At 39.8% G+C, this 20066-nt stretch overlaps 2 protein-coding genes across 5 annotated transcripts; both read right to left on the reverse strand.

The window, feature by feature from the left end:
- Positions 1 to 1283: 1283 nt before the first annotated feature.
- Positions 1284 to 6478, reverse strand: LOC121908591 (myoneurin-like). The gene is made up of 5 exons (XM_042428746.1): positions 5558 to 6478; positions 4838 to 4934; positions 4629 to 4746; positions 4280 to 4529; positions 1284 to 2964 (listed from the first exon to the last, which is right to left on the reverse strand). The coding sequence occupies exons 1-5, from the start codon at positions 5846 to 5848 to the stop codon at positions 1606 to 1608; spliced, it is 2115 nt and encodes a 704-aa protein (XP_042284680.1). The 5' UTR covers positions 5849 to 6478; the 3' UTR covers positions 1284 to 1605.
- A 673-nt stretch (positions 6479 to 7151) lies between these two features.
- Positions 7152 to 19021, reverse strand: LOC121909130 (zinc finger and BTB domain-containing protein 49-like). 4 transcript variants are annotated; one of them, XM_042429557.1, is made up of 5 exons: positions 18126 to 18783; positions 9647 to 9743; positions 9437 to 9554; positions 9085 to 9334; positions 7152 to 8752 (listed from the first exon to the last, which is right to left on the reverse strand). In XM_042429557.1, exons 1-5 carry the CDS (start codon positions 18414 to 18416, stop codon positions 7424 to 7426), a joined length of 2085 nt encoding a protein of 694 aa, XP_042285491.1. In that variant the 5' UTR covers positions 18417 to 18783; the 3' UTR covers positions 7152 to 7423. The 4 variants fall into 4 exon arrangements, with proteins under 4 accessions (XP_042285491.1, XP_042285489.1, XP_042285488.1 ...); XM_042429555.1 differs by lacking the exons at positions 7152 to 8752; positions 9085 to 9334; positions 9437 to 9554; positions 9647 to 9743 and adding exons at positions 12676 to 14265; positions 14788 to 14961; positions 15457 to 15582; positions 16000 to 16608 and having other exon boundaries at positions 18126 to 19021; XM_042429554.1 differs by lacking the exons at positions 7152 to 8752; positions 9085 to 9334; positions 9437 to 9554; positions 9647 to 9743 and adding exons at positions 12676 to 14265; positions 14638 to 14961; positions 15457 to 15582; positions 16000 to 16608 and having other exon boundaries at positions 18126 to 19021.
- Between the last annotated feature and the right edge of the window lie 1045 nt (positions 19022 to 20066).

Raw genomic sequence — 20066 nt, forward strand, 5'->3', positions numbered from 1 at the left:
CATTAGTCAAATCAAGTGGATATCTTTCAACATTTTTTTTTTTTTAGTGCCAAGGTCTCTCTTTTTGTTACTATACTTCCACTACAACTCAACAGGGAAACACTGTCTGAGGAAACAGAAAGAGGGAATGTGATGCTAAAACTGTGATGCTAAATGTGGCAGATATCCACTTGATGTGACCAACTCAGTCTGCTGAAGCCTCATATAAGCTTCAGGTAAACTTTTAAATGCCTGGGTAGGATCATGCGTTTGGTTGTGTGTGTCTGTATTTGTATCTGTCTGCAGTTGATCTTGCATACTACTGGACCCATCAGCCTAATATTTTTTATGCACATTTATGACTGTATGCTCAAGGACCTCCTGTGGTTGCGGTTATTCACAATTTTTGAACACCATTGACTGCTCTTTTTTATTCTGCCATTGACTGCTGACCCTTCACTCCTCTTAACCGGCTGGTAGGGATTGCAAGTGATAAACCACTGCTTCAGTTTGGAATCTACTTTCCGCTAGGGACAACCAATTGTGCCTTGTTGCCACATTAAATCAATTGGTTTCAAATTTTGGTAACTTGAAAGTGGGTTGTGTTGTGAATTCAAATAAATATTGATAAGATTCCTTATGAGCCTATCATAAAGCTTAGACTATCGTCTTTTCAGCAGTCCTCGCCATTTTACCTTATGCGTACCACATACCAAAGTTGTCAAGATATCAAAATTCTACAGAGACATTAGAGCCAGCGGTAAATTACCAACGATCTGCACAGATCAGTTCATCAGATCATGTTCTCCCCGGTACGACGACGGACATTGACCAGCTGATCATCTCGGGAGATGAGCTGCTAGTGGCTGAGATGACCAGCTGGTCTTGCTAGCGGCTCCTCACATCTCTGATGACATCGGAGCAAATTTCCAAACAGGCGGTATCTGGATAAATTGACCACATATTGGGAATCTAAATGGTTACTTTTTCACCTGAAAAAATAATAAAATGTAATAAAGTGACCTAATAATGGTCCTAGATTACAACAGCTTTTAGCCTGGCTCAAAATGTCTGCCATTGCTGCCAGTTGCTCGGGGCAGCGCTACTTCTTCATCCTCTCATGTTAGACTAAGGGCAGACGGGATGCTACAGTGACTCACTATCACCTCTTGAGGTACAAAGTGGTATTATGAGAGAGGATAAGCCATTCTAGATAAGCTATTCTTACATATAGCACCTTTAAATATTTAAAGCAACAAGCACATGTAAAATGTAGCATTTTTCAGTTACCATTAAAGTATTGTATTAGAATAATCAAGAGATCAATTGTGGGGATCAACAAATCACTGTATTGCTCTTTCAGTTGTCATCTCACTACACAAACGCTTGTACATGAAAAGTATCTAAAAAATCAACATGACATATTAACAGTATATTATATTAACAGTAACATCAAACAGTAAAAAAACAATGAAAGTTAAAAAGGCCTTGGACTAAGTGTACACACATTTAATTTCTAATAATTGTTCAAATATATAATGGAAAACAGTCCAGTTCTGACCCTCAAAATTGTATTTCTCTTTTCTTTTCATAAATACTCAATAACTTCTTTAGCTCAATGTCTTTCTAAGTTTCTTCAACTTCTAGATTCTTTCTTGGTCTTCCTCTACGCTTCCCTGAGGCCCTGCCACTGTTTTGACTGCTGTACCTCTTTTTCTTCATTCCTTCTGGGTCAAAATCAGAATCACTGTCAGAATTTTGTGGTCTTCCTCTTGATCTGCTTGTGCTCGTTGTCACTTTCGTGCTTCTCTCCTCTTGCTCCTCTGATGAGTCAAACTCACTGTCAGTTGGCTCGTTCTCACTTTCTTCATCACTGTAACAAGCTCTCTTTGACTTTTGACCCTTAACTTTGGCAGTCTTAGTGTTTGAACCTTGACTTTCTGTTTGTTCTGCCAGAACAAAGTTGCCTGCAGCATTTCTCTTGGGCCGACCTATGGGTCTGGTTATGTTCCTCTTTTTCTTTATTGGTATCTCTACTTTCGCCCTATGCACTTCCTCTTTATTGTACTCTTCAACAATGTCAAGCCTAGAATCTGTGCCTCTCTTCTCCTTCTCCTGAGCCCCAACAGTGCCGCTTTCTACGTCACGTATCTTACCCTTCTTCCATTCACATCCAGAACTGGATGTGTGGTAACGCTGCACATGACTCTTCAAGCTCACGTTGTGATTGAAGCGTTTGTCACAATGCTGACACTTAAAAGGCCTCTCCCCTGTGTGTAGGCGCATGTGGGATTTGAGGTGGCTTGGCTGGTTGAAGCCACGTTGGCACACTGAACACTTAAATGGCTTCACTCCACTATGCACAAGTAAGTGTCTCCGGAGAGAACGGGGACGGTCAAATTCAAACCCACAGATGTCACATTTTAACTGCCTGGGGCCTCTGTGATCTTCCAGGTGAATTCTGCGTTCTTTATTGGTAGCAAATGTCTCTGAACAGTCTGGACATTTATACGGTTTTCCTTGAGTCAGATGGATCTGTTCGTGAGTGATTTTGTCCACTTTTGTTTTGAATGTAACATGGCAGTATTTGCACCGATGCTCATAGTTGTCATCGTGGACTCTGCTGTGAGAGTTTAGAGCAGTCTCACTGACACATCTCTTGCCACAAATGTTGCAAGAATAGGGTTTAATTTTATGCTCACAAGTGTGAGGCTTCAATTTATTGAAAAATATTCCACACTCTGTGCAGAGCTGACTGTGTTTGGGGACAGGATTATCATCATCTTCGTATTCACTTTCCTCATCAGATTCACTTTGAAGCCCTTTAGCCACTAAAGTCTCCACTGCTGGATTCCATTCTTCATCTGAATCCATGTCACCTTCATCACTGGATTCGGTTTCATCCATTGGATCACTTTGCTCATCGATAACAGCAACAATCTCAGAGACACCAGTGACGCTGCTGTTGTCATCTGTTGGGACTTCCTGTGAAAGAAAATCATGACAAGAATGGGTAGCAGGAACATTTAACATTAAATGATTTGAATATCGCAGCCAAACAAAGAGGTGCAAGCAATGAACACATTATGATTTTTGATACTAATTGACTAATCTACACCAGCACAAAGATGAACTGCAAGTATGTTCACAGTTGCAAAAGATGTTTTCAAGCTACAGTGTGTGACTTTTAAATATAAATGTATGTCCGTTATATTCAAACCCTTGCCAAATGAGTTCACACAATGCCAATTAAGCCTATCACCAGCAGGTAAATCTCTCTGTATTTCACAGTATATGGAGTTTTTAAATCTGGTGTCTGTGGCGACATTCCTGTTCCAGTAAGCCCTCTGCTAACTCGAATAGGGATAAAATAATTTAATTGTACAGCTCTTCTAGACTTCTAGATCGAATGGATCGAGTTCTGATAAAACTAGTCATTTCGCGGGGGTTATGTGACACTCAAAACAATTTATCCACCGTTTTACAACCATAACAGTAGGGACAGAGTAGCCTACGGTGCAACCTACAACGTATGCACATGTTGACAATGTTTTTGTAGTTACTCTGGCTGCCAGAGGGGGGAGACAAAAGTCCCGTGATGCAGGTTTAAAAATTACAGACGAGTGACAAATTGAAAGAAAAACCGGTACAGGTCTGAATGCTTGATCCCTACAGTGAGGGGATCTGGTGGCTCTGTTATACTGTGGGGGGCATTTTGCTGGCATGGTTTGGGTCCACTTGTCCCCTTAGAAGGAAGGGTCACTGCAAATCAATACAGTTGATATAAAGTTGTTCTGAGTCATCACCTTTATCCTATGATGAAACATTTCTATCCTGATGGGACTGGTCTCTTCCAGGATGACATGAGTATGAAAATGATGTGAATCATATGCTATGGCCTTTGCAGTCACCAGATCTCAACTCAATTGAACGCCTGTGGGAGACTTTGGATTGATGTGTTAGACAGTGCTCTACACCATCATCATCAAAACACTAAATGAGGCAATATCTTTTGGAAAAATTGTGTTCATCCCTCCAGTAGAGTTCAGAGACATGTAGAATCAATGCCGAGGTGCATTGAAACTTTTCTAGTGGCATGTGGTGGCCCAACATCTTACTAAGACACTTTATGTTGGTTTTTGCATTAATTTGTCACCTGTCTATGGATAATTATGACAAAATATTGGACAGTGTAGATTGTGCATGATTTTAGCTTCAAAACTTTCTACATTGCAGAAACATATTAAAACACGATAAGCTCATGAGCTAGAAGGGGTATGTTTGACTATTTAAGTCCTACCTTTTGGGTCTCTGGAGTTACATCTATGCCTCCTGTCAGGTGAGCTGTTGGGACACTAGCATTGACCTGGCTCTTCCACTGGTTTCTGTATTCACATTCAAGGCACTGTTGGTTCACAATGATGAGAATCCCATGGGTGAACTTCTCCAGCTTCACTTTAGACCCACATAAAGGGCACTTGCAGCTAAACAACTTGAGGAGTCGTTTTTCATTCACAACATACTGCCCTTTCTTCTGAAGAAGTGCAGCCCTAATGAAAGAATTTAAATGAAACATTGTGAGATGCAGCTTTAAAAAGCCAACCTGATGGGATTAAAAAAAATCAAATAATTAAAAAAGTTTAACTTACTTTTCCCTGATCACATCAAGGTTCACAATTCTTTGTAGCACCTGACCATAATCACACATGAAAGCATCTGAAGTATCGGAACATGAGTCATCACTCGGCGCTGGGCTTCCTTGGGCAGCTGCAAGTTTAAAGTTCATCATTACATGTAAAGAAAATAGTTGAGTCAATTCCCACTTCATTTTAACACATTCTAATGTAAAGTTTATTACCTGCTGAAGTTGAAGATTCTTCAGAATAGTAAGTTGGACTGTCACATGTTTTAAATTGATCACACAGAGTAGATACTTCTGTCGTGTCCACAGGGTCCTACACAAAGTAAATGCTTGTAGTTAAAGAAAAGGAACATAAACTATATCTTAAGTGCTATGTGGTTTCCATCAAAACACCTTACAATACCATAATTTGATTTACATATAAAACATGAGAAAGATGAATGTTTGCACTGACTGCTAAATTGTTACAATAGACTAAAATGTGGACAGTGAGAACAACACAAACAGCACTATAGGACTATGCCAATAAAGGCAAATAAGACGCCAGTCAGTACAAACATTTCACCTGGAGAAACACTACTGTTGATTTTCATATGAAAATAAGAGGATATGTATCTCTTTCATAAACTACATGGTGCATACTGCACTCCTGTTATGACTCTTAATGTGTTTCTGATGATATAATTGGGTGATTTGTGGCAAATATTGTAATTATTCATTAACAGCAGTGAAAGCAGCTTATGTCAATAAAAACAGCGTGCAACACTTTAAGAGAGAATGAACTCCGCCCACTCAGCCAGATTTGTTTACAAAAACAAACCAACCCGACACGAAAAAATGGTCTCAGAAGGTAGTTTGTATGTTGAGGTGATGTGCTGTGAAGGTAGGAGGGAAAAACAAAATACGTCTTGGAGTAGTTGGTCAAAGCACACTCACCTCACATTTAGGGCTCACATGGTCCGGGTCAGGTTCCTCTGGCTCTGACTTGAAACACAGTGATGGAACAGCTCTGGGCTTCAGGTGGACCGTGTCAGTCAGGGTTTCATAGCAGTCATTTGTAAAGTGTTCCCTACAAATAGTGATATCAGTCCAGCACGATTCTTTAAAACGTTGCCCGTTGACTTCGGCAAGAAACTGGACCCACTCCAGTCTCTTCTCTGGATCTTCTGGTAACTTGAAGCGTTGCGCACTGCGACGCCACGAATCACAACCGACGACGGAGCACATCCCGGATTTAGGTTTTGTAACTCCGGCTCTAGAAGTGGTCTGCCGGCGTTATAGTTACAGTTTACGGGGACTGGAAGATAGACCTCGGGGTGGACCGCGTTGCAATGTAAACAACAGTAATAAGTTGAGAGCTAATTTCTGGTACTACAGTGATGAGAGCGGAATGGGCGGGGCTGTTTAGCCGGGTCCGCGCGGTTTGATATCGGGCGTATCCCGGCTCTAGGTTCATTATATGAGATACATTGATTATGAATTATTTAGTTTTAAATCCTCTCGATTCTTCTAATATGAGGCCTTTGAGAAAGCTGCCAAACTAAAATTATCTGGGACAATTCATTAAAATTAGCATGAAAACTTCAAACTTTTTTAAAAAAAAAAAAAAAATGTAATTACACTATGCCGTAAGCATCACATAATTCTATTAACCCCTTGCTTGTGGTTCTTACAGTCTCCAAAAGTAGAATGGGAGGCAGAGCCTTCAGCTATAGGGCTCCTCTCCTGTAGAACCATCTTCCAGATTTGGTCCAGGGAGCAAAGACCCTCTCTATATTTAAAAGTAGGCTTAAAACTTTCCTTTTTGACAAAGCAGTTAGGGCCGGCCAGGCTCACCTTGGACCAGCCTTTAGTTATGCTGCTATAGGCCTAGACTGCCAGGGGACTTTCCATGATGTACTGAGCTCCTGTCTCCTCCTCTCCATCTGTATGCATTCATGTACCAACAACGTATGTTACTAACTTGGCTTCTTCTCCAGAGTTTTTGTGCTTTCTTGTCTCACAGGATGAGGGACTTAGACCCCCTGGTTACAGACAGCGAGGACCATGGCTACAGGGATGCCGTGATGACATGGTCCTATGGGTGTCCTGCCTCAACACCCACTCTTGCTATTATTATCACTGGCCATAGTTCTATTATTATTATTGTTATTGTTATGCTTCTCTGTCTCTCTCTCCTCTCTCCACCCAGCCCATCAAGGTAGATGGCAGCCCACCTAGAGCCCGGTTCTGCTTGAGGTTTCTTCCAGTTAAAGGGGAGTTCTTCCTTGCCGCTGTTGCCAAGTGCTTGCTCATGGGGGAATGTTGGGTCTCTGTAAATCAAAGAGTATGGTCTAGACCTGCTCTATGTGAAAAGTGCCCTGAAATAACCTTTTGTTATGATTTGGCGATAAATAAATAAAACTGAATGGAAATATGTGATGTGATTCCTCTCAGCAGCGTGTTTGTAGCTTTCAATCAGTTAACAGGTCCACCATCATTATATATGGTCTATGTATTACGGAGGAAAAAGTACTGGAAAGGTACAATATAAAGGTACACAGACACTTAATGTCAGCTCTGTTTAATATACTTTTAACCAATATGGTCCCATGGTCTACACATCAATGAACAGGATTAAAATGGATACTGAAAAGAAAGCAACATTTTTTTCTTAACAGTGAAGAACAAGTATGAAATTTTAAAACAATGTGGCTTAGGTGTATACAATCTTATTATCTGTCATATTATGTAATTCTTTTAGGAAATCATTACAATTCTGTATAAACATCTGCTTAATATGGCTCCTTTCTTTTCACATTTTCAGACCACTATATTCTTTCTTGGTCTTCCCCTTCGCTTCCCTGAGCTCTTACCACTCCTCTGGCTACTGTACTTCTTTTTCTTTCTTTCTTCTGGGTCAAAATCAGAGTCACTGTCAGAATTTGTGCTCTTCCTCTCTTTCTTGCTCTTTGCCTCTTCTTTCTCTGTTGTGTCAAAGGATGTGTGACTGTCAGTCTGCTCATCCTCACTTTCCTCATCACTGCAACGAGTTCTCTTTAACTTCTGAAGCTTTACTTTGGTATTCTTAGCGTCTGATCCCTGGCCTTCCCCAGTGCCTGTTGCACTGCTCTTTGGCCTTCCTATGGGTCGACCAGTGCTTCTCCTTTTCTTTTTCTTTTTAGGTACGCCTGTTCTATCATTCTGCACCTCAGAATCTGTATAATCTTCTTCCTCTACATCGTCATGCTCTGAGTCTGAGCCTCTTTTATTCCCGTTCTCCTGAGCATCACCACTGACATCGGCCCTTTTGTTTATCCTCTTCTTCTTTCGTTCACATCCAGAGCTGGATGTGTGGTAACGCTGCATATGACTCTTCAAACTCACGTTGTGATTGAAACTTTTGTCACAATGCTGACACTTATAAGGCCTCTCCCCTGTGTGCAGGCGCATGTGGGATTTGAGGTGACCCGCCTGGTTGAAGCCACGTTGACACACTGAACACTTAAATGGCTTCAATCCTGTATGCACAACTTCATGTCTCTGGAGATTAAGGAGCGAGACAAATTCAATATCACAGATGTTACATTTAAACTTCCTGGGGCCTCCATGATCTTTCAGGTGAATTCGGCGGTCTTTATTGGTGGCAAAAGTCTCTGAACATTCTGGACATTTGTAAGGTTTTCCTTGAGTCAGATGGATCTGTTCGTGAGTGATTTTGTCCACTTTTGTTTTGAATGTAACATGGCAGTATTTGCACCGATGCTCATAGTTGTCATCGTGGACTCTGCTATGAGTGTTTAGAGCAGTCTCACTGACACATCTCTTGCCACAAATGTTGCAAGAATAGGGTTTAATTTTATGCTCACAAGTGTGAGGCTTCAATTTATTGAAAAATATTCCACACTCTGTGCAGAGCTGACTGTGTTTGGGGGCAGGATTATCATCATCTTCGTATTCACTTTCCTCATCAGATTCACTTTGAAGCTCTTCAGCCACTAAAGTCTCCACTGCTGGATTCCATTCTTCATCTGAATCCATGTCACCTTCATCACTGGATTCGGTTTCATCCATTGGATCACTTTGCTCATCGATAACAGCAATAATCTCAGAGACACCAGTGACGTTGCTGTTGTCATCTGTTGGCACTTCCTGTGAAAGAAAATCGTGACAAGAATGGGTAGCAGGAACATTTAACATTTAATGATTTGAATATCACAGCCAAACAAAGAGGTGCCATCAATGAACACATTATGATTTTTTGATACTAACTGACCAATCTAAGCCAGCACAAAGATGAACTGCAAGCATGTTCATATTGCAAAAACATATTTTAAGAGTGATATAATTGTGAAATAGACAAAATATTGGACAGTGTAGATTGTGCATGATTTTAGCTTCAAAACTTTCTACATTGCAGAAATATATTAAAATATGTTAAACTCTTGAGCTAGAATGGGTATGTCTGACTATTTAAGTCCTACCTGTTGGGTCTCTGGAGTTACATCTATGCCTCCTGTCAGGTGAGCTGTTGGGACACTAGCATTGACCTGGCTCTTCCACTGGTTTCTGTATTCACATTCAAGGCACTGTTGGTTCACGATGATGAGAATCCCATGGGTGACCTTCTCCAGCTTCACTTTAGACCCACATAAAGGGCACTTGCAGTTAAACAACTTGAGGAGTCGTTTTTCATTCACAACATACTGCCCTTTCTTCTGAAGAAGTGCAGCCCTAATGAAAGAATTTAAATGAAACATTGTGAGATGCAGCTTTAAAAAGCCAACCAAATGTGATAAAAAAACAAAACCAACAATCAAAAAAAGTTTAACTTACTTTTCCCTGATCACATCAAGGTTCTTAATTTTTTGTAGCATCTGACCATAATCACACATGAAAGCATCTGAAGTATCAGAGCATGAGCCTTCACTTGGTGCTGGGCTTCCTTGGGCAGCTGCAAGTTTAAAGTTCATCATTTACATGTAAAGAAAATAGTTGAGTCAATACCCACTTCGTTTTTACACATACTAATGTAATGTTTCTTACCCGCTGAGGTTGAAGATTCTTCAGAATAGTAAGTTGGACTGTCACATGTTTTAAGTTGATCACACAGAGCAGATACTTCTTTCGTGTCCACAGGTTCCTACACAAAGTAAAAGCTTTTTGTTAAAGGGGCCATATTATAAAAAACTCTATTTTTCAGTGCTTTTGCATATATATTTGGGTGTCTCATGTGCCTACTAACACACACAGAGAAATAAGACAACCCAGTCAGTCAGTTTGGTGTGGGCTGGCTTGCTCTGTACTCTTGTGATTCGACAGGCCATTCAGATTTGATGCCCCTTCTTACATCACATGGGGCGAAGCTAAGCTAAACTAAGGGCGAAAAATTTGCGCATATCGTAGAGTTGGACTGGGGGATAGAGCCACTGCTTGCCAACAGACGGCTGTTGAGCCCCGGCGAGTTCTGCAGGTGAGAGCCAGCTGGAAGGCAGAACCAGAGAGTTCTGCGCTGCAGCTGCTGTCGTCTTATCTTCTGGAGGAATAAACACCTGATTCTGCTCTGATCCAGAGCTACGGAGCCCCTAAAGGGACATGGGAAAAAATGTTTTTTAGATATGTTTCTCGTGCGCACGAGAAAATTTCTAGTGCTTACGAGATACTACTTTTTCGTGCGCACAAGAAAACATCTCGTGCTCACACGAAATGTTCTCGTGCGCACGAGAAAGCATTGGATGCGCGCGCATGTTTTGTGGGAGATCCACTGCATTTGGTTTGAGGTCTGTGTGAAAATGCCAGTTCAGGAGTTAATTCGGCTGTATTTCGAACTAGGACTTCATTGTAAGGACATTGCTGCTTTGCTTGCAAGTCGTCATCACTATGTTGTGTCTGAAAGACATTTAACACGAATTTTGAAGGCATGTAGTCTGTTTCAGCGCAAGGGATACACCCCTTTGGATCGTGTGGTTGATTTCATTCACCAACAGTTACAAACAAGTGGCCAGCTGTGTGGGTATAGGTGGATGTACACTAAATGCAAGGAGAATGGATTACACATCAAGAAAGAAGAGGTACGCTTAATTCTTAAAGAACTTGACCCAAGGGATGTTGAACTCAGAAGAAGGAGGCGGCTCCATCGTCGAAACTATTTTGCAAAAGGGCCCAATTATATTTGCCACTTTGACTCTTATGACAAACTGAAACCATTTGGTATCTGTATAAACGGCTGTATTGACAGATTTTCCCGGAAAATTATCTGGATGAATGCATTTACGACCAGCAGTGACCCAAAAATCATTGGAGGCTACTATATGGAGGCAGTCCAGAAATTCGGTGGTTGTCCAAAAATTGTCAGAGGCGACCGGGGCACTGAAAATGTTAAAGTCAGAGACCTTCAGCATTTTCTCCGTCGTAACATTCATGACGGCTCTGATATTGACAGCTACATCGAAGGGGCAAGCACAGCAAATCAGCGCATAGAGAGTTGGTGGGGTTTCCTCAGAAAGGAATCAATGGAGTTCTACATCTCTCTGTTCACTGACCTGAAGGACCGTGGTTTGTTCGGTGGTACATATTTGGACCGAGGTCTAATTTAGTTCTGCTTTATGAGTATCATTCAGGTAAGCTACAATGCATTGTTATATCTATTTTCATCCTAAATTGAGGCCCACAAATGTTCGTTTTTTCTTTTAACATCCTCCCATGAGCGAACACTGGTTGTGAATATTAGGACTCATGTCTCATCATGTCCATCTGTCTTCTTAAGCACTGTCATCGGTGTCCTACAATATCCTATTAATTCATAATCAGTGTTGGGGGGTTAGGTAGGCCTAATTTAATTACAAAATAAACAAAATTGTAATCCCTTACATTACTGGAGAAAAATGTTTAGGCTTAGGCCTATTAATTAACAGTTACTTATGTAAAATTCATGATCAAGATTTTAGTTACATCTGAAAATTTTCAGCAAAAGCCTAAAGCTATTTTATTTTTGTTGCTTGGTGTATCTTCTTCTTGATCGCGTTTCTTCAAATAACTATAATCTGTCTTTACTTAACACTCAACTTCTAGATGTATTATGTTGAATGTTACCGCTGTGAAACAATCATAAAATTGATTAAGTTAGTTTCAGGTTGAACTTTTGACAGCTGTTCGGATATTCATTGTGGGTTCAACAGTGTTAAATATTCACCCTGAAACTCACTTCACCAGTGTCCTGTAGTCTAATCTCTGTCAGCGGGTAGAGCTGTCTCCATACAGACACAGACATACAGAAGAAGAGTTGTGACAACTTCACTCATTTAACTATTCGCATGAAATAACGTCTCATCATATAATAGTGATTTTTCCCCCAGTACAAGCATAGTTGGCAGCAAACACTGTTTTTATTAATTTATTTATTAAATTATTTATGCTGGTCCTTTTCCACTCAATTTCTCCTAACTTCATCAAAAACTTCAAGATTTAACATGATTTATTTCAAGTCATCTCATAACTTACTTAAGGAGCGCATGATGAGAATAACAAATTGCATATTAATTAACTTTTCTTTCTCTCTATACTGTTTTTCCAGGATGAATTAGACGAGACCATCCATGTGTGGGATTCACATGTCATCAGACCATCAAAGAATGACAGGGTGCCCAGTGGTCGCCCCCGAATCATGTACATGTTCCCAGAACTCTACACAACTTATAACTGCATTTCCCCAGTGGACAGAGCTGATGCACAGTTGTGTCAGAGTAACTGCACATTTTAACCAGCAGTGCCATGTGACACAGACATCTACAACATCTGCAACATTCTGATGGCAGAGTCACAGCTGCATCTTCCAGCTGATGCTTATCAAGCATTGGATTTGTACCTGCATTTGAGGAATGAGATAACATCCGCTCTCTAATTTGAGATGGATTATTATTCAGATTATTCAGGGGTACAACATGTGCACACTGACTACACTGGAACAGTGCTATGCCACAGACATGAAGAACATTTGCAGCAATATTGAGGGGCAAAAAGGATTGATATGTCACTATATGCACACTGACTACAAAGAGAAACAACAAGGCAGGACATGAAAGAGGAACTGAATATTTATTTGAGAATATTATGCTCTTCGTAGTTAACTGTCAGTATATTTACCATATGAGGCTCAAAGAAAAACAGCCATTTGAAATGGTACTGTATGTGCATTGAACAGGTATTTCTTTGTTGAATGCTGACGAAAATGCTGAATGATGAACTTCATTCAGAATAACAATTGCATTGCAAAGATGCACATGAAAATGTAATAATTGTACAAAAAGGGACACTCACCTGTGAGAGCAGACCCTACTGACTTATCAAAATTATGAATCTTTAACCGTCTTGTGGAAAATTTCAATCTCAAGTGTACTAACAAATTACAGAAAAATCATTTACAATAAGAAAATAAAAAAAATCAAAAAATGTCAACTGTTTCTATTTTAATAAGAACAATAAATGAACAATGCTTCAAGGATTTAAATCTAAATAAATGTAAATCTGTAGAAACAGTTTTGCTTCAGACAAATGCCATAATAATCTCAGTGTAGAAGAGGGATGTGCAAGATCCTTTGCATTCACTACACAATATCCATTGTAAAGCAGTCGCCAGACAAGACATTATCAAATTCTTTACGAAACTCAGGGTATGAGCTGTAGGTGTATGGTAACTCAAGAACTGCTCCACATGTGTGTGCTACAGGCCTGCGACTTAAACCACACAATGCATTAAAAGTTACTGCGATTGTGTCTTTGCACAGCACAGTAGATCCTGTGCAGAAGCGTAAGAAGATCTCCAGTCTTCTTTGGTCGATGCTTCTCACATACCGTAGCAGGTGGTTAAGAGCAGTCTGCTCTTGTGGATTTAGGCTTTCAGTTGATGGTTTTATCATCTGGGCAACTTTCTTGTTAGTTGGCCTCTTAGATTCATAGAGCTCCATTATGTTGTCTTTGGTTATGAGCGTTGGCATAGCATTGTGAACACTATAGTGGAAACAGTCAATTATGAACTTTGGCTCTTGAAGAAGAGCTTTGTGTGCCATTGTTAAAATGGCAGCCCGTAAGTTGTCTTTAGGGGGCAGGCAGTGTGAGCCCATTCTTGAGAAGACATCGAGTAAGTCCTCCTCAACAGTTTCATCAATGTTGCCCTGTAGTGCTTTTTCAAGCGACGCACGCTCATTCTCTGAAAGAAATCTGGCAAATGACATCATCAAGAGTTCTTCATCCACTGAGCTAACTCCTTGACAACAGGCAAGAACAAAGGCTGGTGACAGTCTGATTGGTAGGATTTTGTGGTCCAGGTATCCTTTCAACCACACTCTTCCGAGAGCTTGCCATTTCTTCTCAGAATAGTCTGGTCGTAGTCTGGGTACTCGTTCATCTTCCCCTTCACACTGGTCCAAGAAATGGTCCCAGAATGCGGAGTACGCCTCTCTTGACACACGATCACTGTCCATAGCTTTCTCATTTGTAAACTCCATTCTTAGACTAGCATTCAGTACTTTTGGATCCATGAAGACATTAAGGACATCATCAACTATGTTTACTCGTCTTAATTTCAAAAGGAGGATTTCTTTGTCAAATGGATCTGGTGATGCTGGAAGACAGCTTGATGATACAGGTCCATCATTGAATGTAAAGTGCTGCAAGATATTTTAAAAAGGTAATTAGGTGTGATTATTCATTGATTAATCACTTAGTGAACAGAAAAAGAATCAAAGATTTTGACAATCAATATATCAATTAGCATGCAAAAATGGTGATAATGTTGTGGTTTTAGATTTGCTGCTTTTCTATTTCATACTATGATGCATGAAATTGGAAATTGGTTTTGGAATGTTTGGATGCAAAATGAATTTAAAAACATAAGCTTGGGGTGAGGGAACTTGGGATGGTAATGTTACAGTTCTTGTACATTTTATAGACAGAATAATGAATAAGAAAAACTCTTTAAAGTAATTGACAATGGCACTAATAATTTTACAGTACTGTTAGAACTTAGTTCTACATTGTACCTGCATGCTGCTCAAATCATGTGGATTCATGGGAAGGGTGGTGTCTTGATTATCACTATCATCACCAACAATGGGTCCAAAGTTCACTTCAAAGTCCTCAAGAGATTGTTGAATGGCAGGACCAAGAGGGGAATCTGAGACATCACTTACCAACTGGTCTGCATCTTGATTTGGCACAGGCTTTAAACAGTCATCTTCAGATCCATGCCTTCTTGTTGACTGCTGAGTATGACTGCCAACATCATCAGAAGGTCGTGGATGCAGGACCTCTGTGTTACCCATCTCAGAAGTTGCTGATCTTGATTGGCTGATTGTCTCTCCTCTCTATTGATAATTAAATATAAAAAACAACAAAACAAACAAATGTATTATTATTAATGTGTAATTATTATATTATCTATGTTTTTGAATCATCTGATCCAAGCTGTTATGTGTATTCATGTGATTATAACACCCTGCACCTGAGTACATTTTTTGGTGTATGCATTTTGACTTAATGTAGCATTAAACTCAAAACCGTTCACAGACTCCCATCTTAACTGCAGTTAAAATTTAAGATGGATTTACAACTTGCAACAAAATTGTGGTCTCTTAAAGGCCATTTCTGTGTCCTCATAGACTTCACTTGTGATTTATTATAAACATAGCTGCTGTGTCACGCAGATGTAACTCAAATGCCACTACAGGAAACTATAACTTTTGATTAATCAATTTTTGTTTGAATTTTAAAGAATACTGAACATTTTGGTACAAAAAAATCTTCAGACAATACAAGTTCTGTACTGTATAGCACAGAAAAAATGCAATACTAGGGCTTACTTTTTCATGGTTTTTCTGCATTGAGCCACTGGGAGCTAGATCTAAATCAGAGGAGCTCTCTGGATGATCCACTTGATGACGTCTCCTGGTCTTGTTCCTCAAGGATCGTGTCTTCATTGTCCTAGCCTATAAAAAAGTCAGCAAATCAGTAAATTATGGGCTTACACAGACTTGACATAGAGTTAAGACAATAGATTTATCCTAAAAAATAAATGATATCTGTGAATGTACAGGTCACATTGAATAAGAGCACAGGTAGGAAAGCTAAGGTGAAACTTATTAAATTGGCTACTCTTTGAGAACAATAAATATGTATCAAATGCATATCTTTTTACAGCATACATCATACTCAGCATATGAGACAGGTGTGGTATACAACCACAGCAACCATAAAGGAAGTCATTAATTCTACTTATAGTGCAGCATTTTCACCCACAATCTGCGCCGTTTTAAAACCATAGCAATAAACAACCAATCAATATAAATTAAATATCTACAGTAGCCTATGTATTGATACCACAAATGTGGCAGAAGATAAATTACCTTCATTGGCCTCTTATGTGTTGGCTCGAAGTCCGATGATTCATCTGAGAGGAGTATAATGTCTTTAGCCTTGGTGGTTGTGTAGATGCGCAGCATTCGTAGTTTAGTCTGTTCGTACAGCTGGCCCACCGTGACTTCATGGGGCACAAAATTGTGACTGTAATCACAAATGTCAAACTCGAAGTCTTCCATTGGTCCTTTGGATGAATGCCCATTTGGAAAAAATAAGCCTTTGCCTGTCTCCACCAGTTCACCCATAGTCACTGATTTCTGGACCGACAGATTCCGTGTTCCTCCTCCTTTTCTCGTTCTGACCTGGTGATAAGTTCCGCTCTCAAAGTGGAGCCATCCCATTTCAACCCGCCGGGTGACTTTGGCTGCATGTTTATTGCCAATACCGGGGCCTTGTGTGTCACTGTTAGCAGGAGTTCTTAATCTGTCTCTTAATTTCTGCATGAGAGAGGACTTCACTGTCTCTACTCCTCCCGACTCTTCGTTTGTCACAGTTCTTTGACGACAAAATGCTCTGAGCGCAAGTCGGTCCCCATATCTTACGATATACTGGCTTAACTCCTCATCTGTCATAACACCTATGACGTTGATGTCGATCTGTAAAATGCAAGGCAAACGTTTGCAAAATTACACTGCCTACAGAAAGCTAGCAACATTAAATGTAGGCTATTGCTTACTTTATGTGAAAGTTAACAATTATCCTCACCTTGTCATCTTTTAGTTGGTTGATGACACTATCAGGTATATTCCGCATTTTCAGGAACGAGAATAAATCTACTTCTGCTGCCATCCTTTGTGCTTGTCTTGGAGGCTTAATCACAGCAAGCACAACTCCTACTGTTGATTATGTTGATCTCGTGCTCACGAGATGTTTTTCTTGTGTGCACAAAGAAGTATCTCGTGCGCACAAAAAGGTTATCTCGTGCGCACGAGAAACATATCTAAAAAAAAAATTTCCCCCATGTCCCTTTAGGGGCTCCGTACAGAAGTTTGTTTTTTAAACTTTTGGGATTAAGTGGATTTGTCTTAAATGCCCGTGAGTTTATATAACTTTAAAGTTATGAAAAACGCAAATATCTATGTGTATAAACAATATTGTCACTGCCGATTTATGCCTTTATATGACGTTACTTTGAGTGTGGATGGAGCAGCTACAGTGTTAGCATGGCTCTGATTGATCTGAACTCCATTCAGAAAACAAGCATTTTAAAAAGTTGTTTGCGTGTCATAATGGGGACAGATCTGCCAAAGGATAAACTCTGACTTTTTACAAACTGACATCATTATGTAGTTATTTTGGCATCCTTTTGATCCATTTATTGCAATTAATTCACAGCAAAATCTAAGTTTATTTACACTCAAACCGGCCGTTCTGAAGAGGGCTGTTTAGACAGGATGAGAAATCTGCTGTGGCGCTTGATCCTTGTGGTATTAGGACCAAAGCACGTCAGATACATTTTATTAAAGACTCCAGGGAACTGTGTTAACTTGTGGAAAAGGGGTATAATATGAAACAAAAGGAACATAAAATATATCTTAAGTGCTGTGTGGTTTCCATCAAAACACCTTACAATACCATGATTTTATATAAAAAAACATGAATAAGAGAAATATTTGCACTGACTGCTAAATTGTTACAATAGACTAAAATGTGGACAGTGAGAAAAACACAATCAGCAGCACTATAGGGCTATGCCAGTAAAGGCAAATTAGACGTCAGTCAGTACAAACATTTCACCTGGAAAAACACTACTGTTGATTTTCATATGAAAATAAAAGGATATGTATCTCTTTCATAAACTACATGGTGCATACTGCACTCCTGTTATTATTCTTAATGCGTGTTTCTGATGAGATAATTGAGTGATTTGTGATAAATAAATGTAATTATATATTAACAGCCACTGAAAGCAGCTTATGTCAATAAAAACAGCGTGCAACACTCAAAGTGAGAATGAACTCCGCCCACTCAGCCGGATTCGTGTTTAAAAACAAACCAACCCGACACGAAAAAATGTCAAAACGTAGTTTGTAGCATCCGGAAAATGTGCTGTGACGGTCGAATAAGAAACAAAATGTGTCTTGGAGTAGTTTGTCAAAGAAAACTTACTCACCTCACGTTTAGGGCTCACATGGTCCAGGTCAGGTTCTATTGGCTCAGACTTGAAAAACAGTGATGGAACGGCTCTGGGCTTCAGGTGGACCGTGTCAGTCAGGGATTCATAGCAGTCACTTGCAAAGTGTTCGATACAAATAGTGATATCAGTCCAGCACGATTCTTTAAAACGTTGCCCATTGACTTCGGCAAGAAACTGGACCCAATCCAGCCTCTTCTCTGGATCTTCTGGTAACTTGAAGCGTTGCGCACTGCGACGCCACGAATCGCAACCGACAACGGAGCACATCCCGGGTTCAGGTTTTGTTCCTGCGCCTCTAGAAGTGGTCTGCCGGCGTTATAGTTACAGTTTTCGGGGACTGGAAGATAGACCTCGGCCTTCTAATGTAAACAACAGTGATAAGTTAAGAGGTGGCCATTTCTGGTACGACAGTGGCGCGCAGTGATGAGACCGGAATAGGCGGGGCTCTGTTGCAGGGTTCGCGCGGTTTCATATACAACATATCCCGGCTTAAAGGGATAGTTCGGAATTTTCGAAGTGGAGTTGTATGAGGTAGTTATCCATATTTAATGTATCACCTGCAGTAGATTTGGAATAGGAATACCAGGAATACTAGCACGGAAGCTAATCACTGTAACCTACTGCTATGGACGGGGCCAGCAGCAAAACGTATTTTAACCATCCAAAAAAATCATTATCAGAGTAAGCGATGCTATATTTAGAATATTTTTCACTGCTTTACCTTACCATCAGACAGCCATATCCTTTGGCACAGCTGATTTGCGTTCTAATACAGTCCATGGTATGCATAGGAAAAAGGAAGTTTTACAGTTGAAGAAATTTAAGGAAAGGACTGTCCGATGGCAAGGTAAAGCGGTGAAAATATTCTAAATATAGCGTACACTTAAACTGATATTTTTTTAGGTGGCTAAAAGACGTTTTGCTGCTGGCCTCGTCCACAGCAGTACAGTGCTTAGCTTCCGTCCCGTTACTCCTGCCTACTCTCGAAGTTGGTGGTGCCTACCCAAATTGACTGCAGGTAATACACTGATTATGGGTAACTACCTCATATAACACCACTTCAAATCCAAACTATCCCTTTAAGACTCATCTTTTGATTTTAATGGGTTGGAAAACAGCTTTCGGGTGCATTACCGCCACCCACTGATCTGGAGTGGGGGCTAAAGTGTGGCCTCTCTCTTAAGATTTCAACCAAACAAAGAATTACAATCAAAACAATAAACAAAATAGTCATAATTAAACAAAGGGCACTAAAGAACAATTTAAGATTCAATACAAAATAGAGAATTTAAAGCAGAGTGGGAAATGGGTGGGACAGGGTCATTATTATTTTATTTAGTCAGTGCAGATTTTAGTTTAAATATGGCAGTAATGCAACATTGTGGATGCCAACCACAACTAAAAATCATGAAGGTTCAATACATGAGATACCTTTTGCCTATAAATTATTGAGATTTTAATCCTTCGATTTTTCTAATATGAGGCGATTGAGAAAGCTGCTTAACTAATTTTATCTGGAATAATTCATTAAAATTAGCATGGTAACTTTAAAAAAATTTATTACACTATGCTGTGAGCATCACAAACTACATTCAGTTAACCCCTATTGTTGTAATGAGTAGAGGCAGATATATCAGACAGGAATATCTTTTTTAAAAATTATCTGCATGACTAGATAACACCACAGGAGTGAGAAAATTGGCTTTTTTTAAACATGTAGGTCAACTGACACTTTTATTAAGTTTTGGGCAATATAATGGTGAATATAGTGTAAATCTGAATAATGTAGATTCCTATTTTTCCTAACAGCATGGCTGTATTGCTCTTACCTGGTGGTCATTTGTCACAAAACATTAACATTTTCCAGCCCTGTTGCCATAAAAATGTTAAAATACACACCAAACCTTCCAGAGATCA

The sequence above is a fragment of the Thunnus maccoyii genome, chromosome 12 (assembly GCF_910596095.1).
Source record: "Thunnus maccoyii chromosome 12, fThuMac1.1, whole genome shotgun sequence".
Classification (NCBI taxonomy): domain Eukaryota; kingdom Metazoa; phylum Chordata; class Actinopteri; order Scombriformes; family Scombridae; genus Thunnus; species Thunnus maccoyii.

Coding starts and splice junctions, on each gene's coding strand:
- LOC121909130 (XM_042429554.1), bottom strand. CDS start 18,416: ATGTGCTCCGTTGTCGGTTGCGATTCGTGGCGTCGCAGTGCGCAACGC. Junction 16,609..18,125: donor ATGTGAGCCCTAAACGTGAG/GTGAGTAAGTTT, acceptor TGCATTTTACAG/ATCGACATCAACGTCATAGG. Junction 15,583..15,999: donor CACATAAGAGGCCAATGAAG/GTAATTTATCTT, acceptor ACTTTTTTATAG/GCTAGGACAATGAAGACACG.
- LOC121908591 (XM_042428746.1), bottom strand. CDS start 5,848: ATGTGCTCCGTCGTCGGTTGTGATTCGTGGCGTCGCAGTGCGCAACGC. Junction 4,935..5,557: donor ATGTGAGCCCTAAATGTGAG/GTGAGTGTGCTT, acceptor TACTTTGTGTAG/GACCCTGTGGACACGACAGA. Junction 4,530..4,628: donor CTTGATGTGATCAGGGAAAA/GTAAGTTAAACT, acceptor TTCTTTCATTAG/GGCTGCACTTCTTCAGAAGA.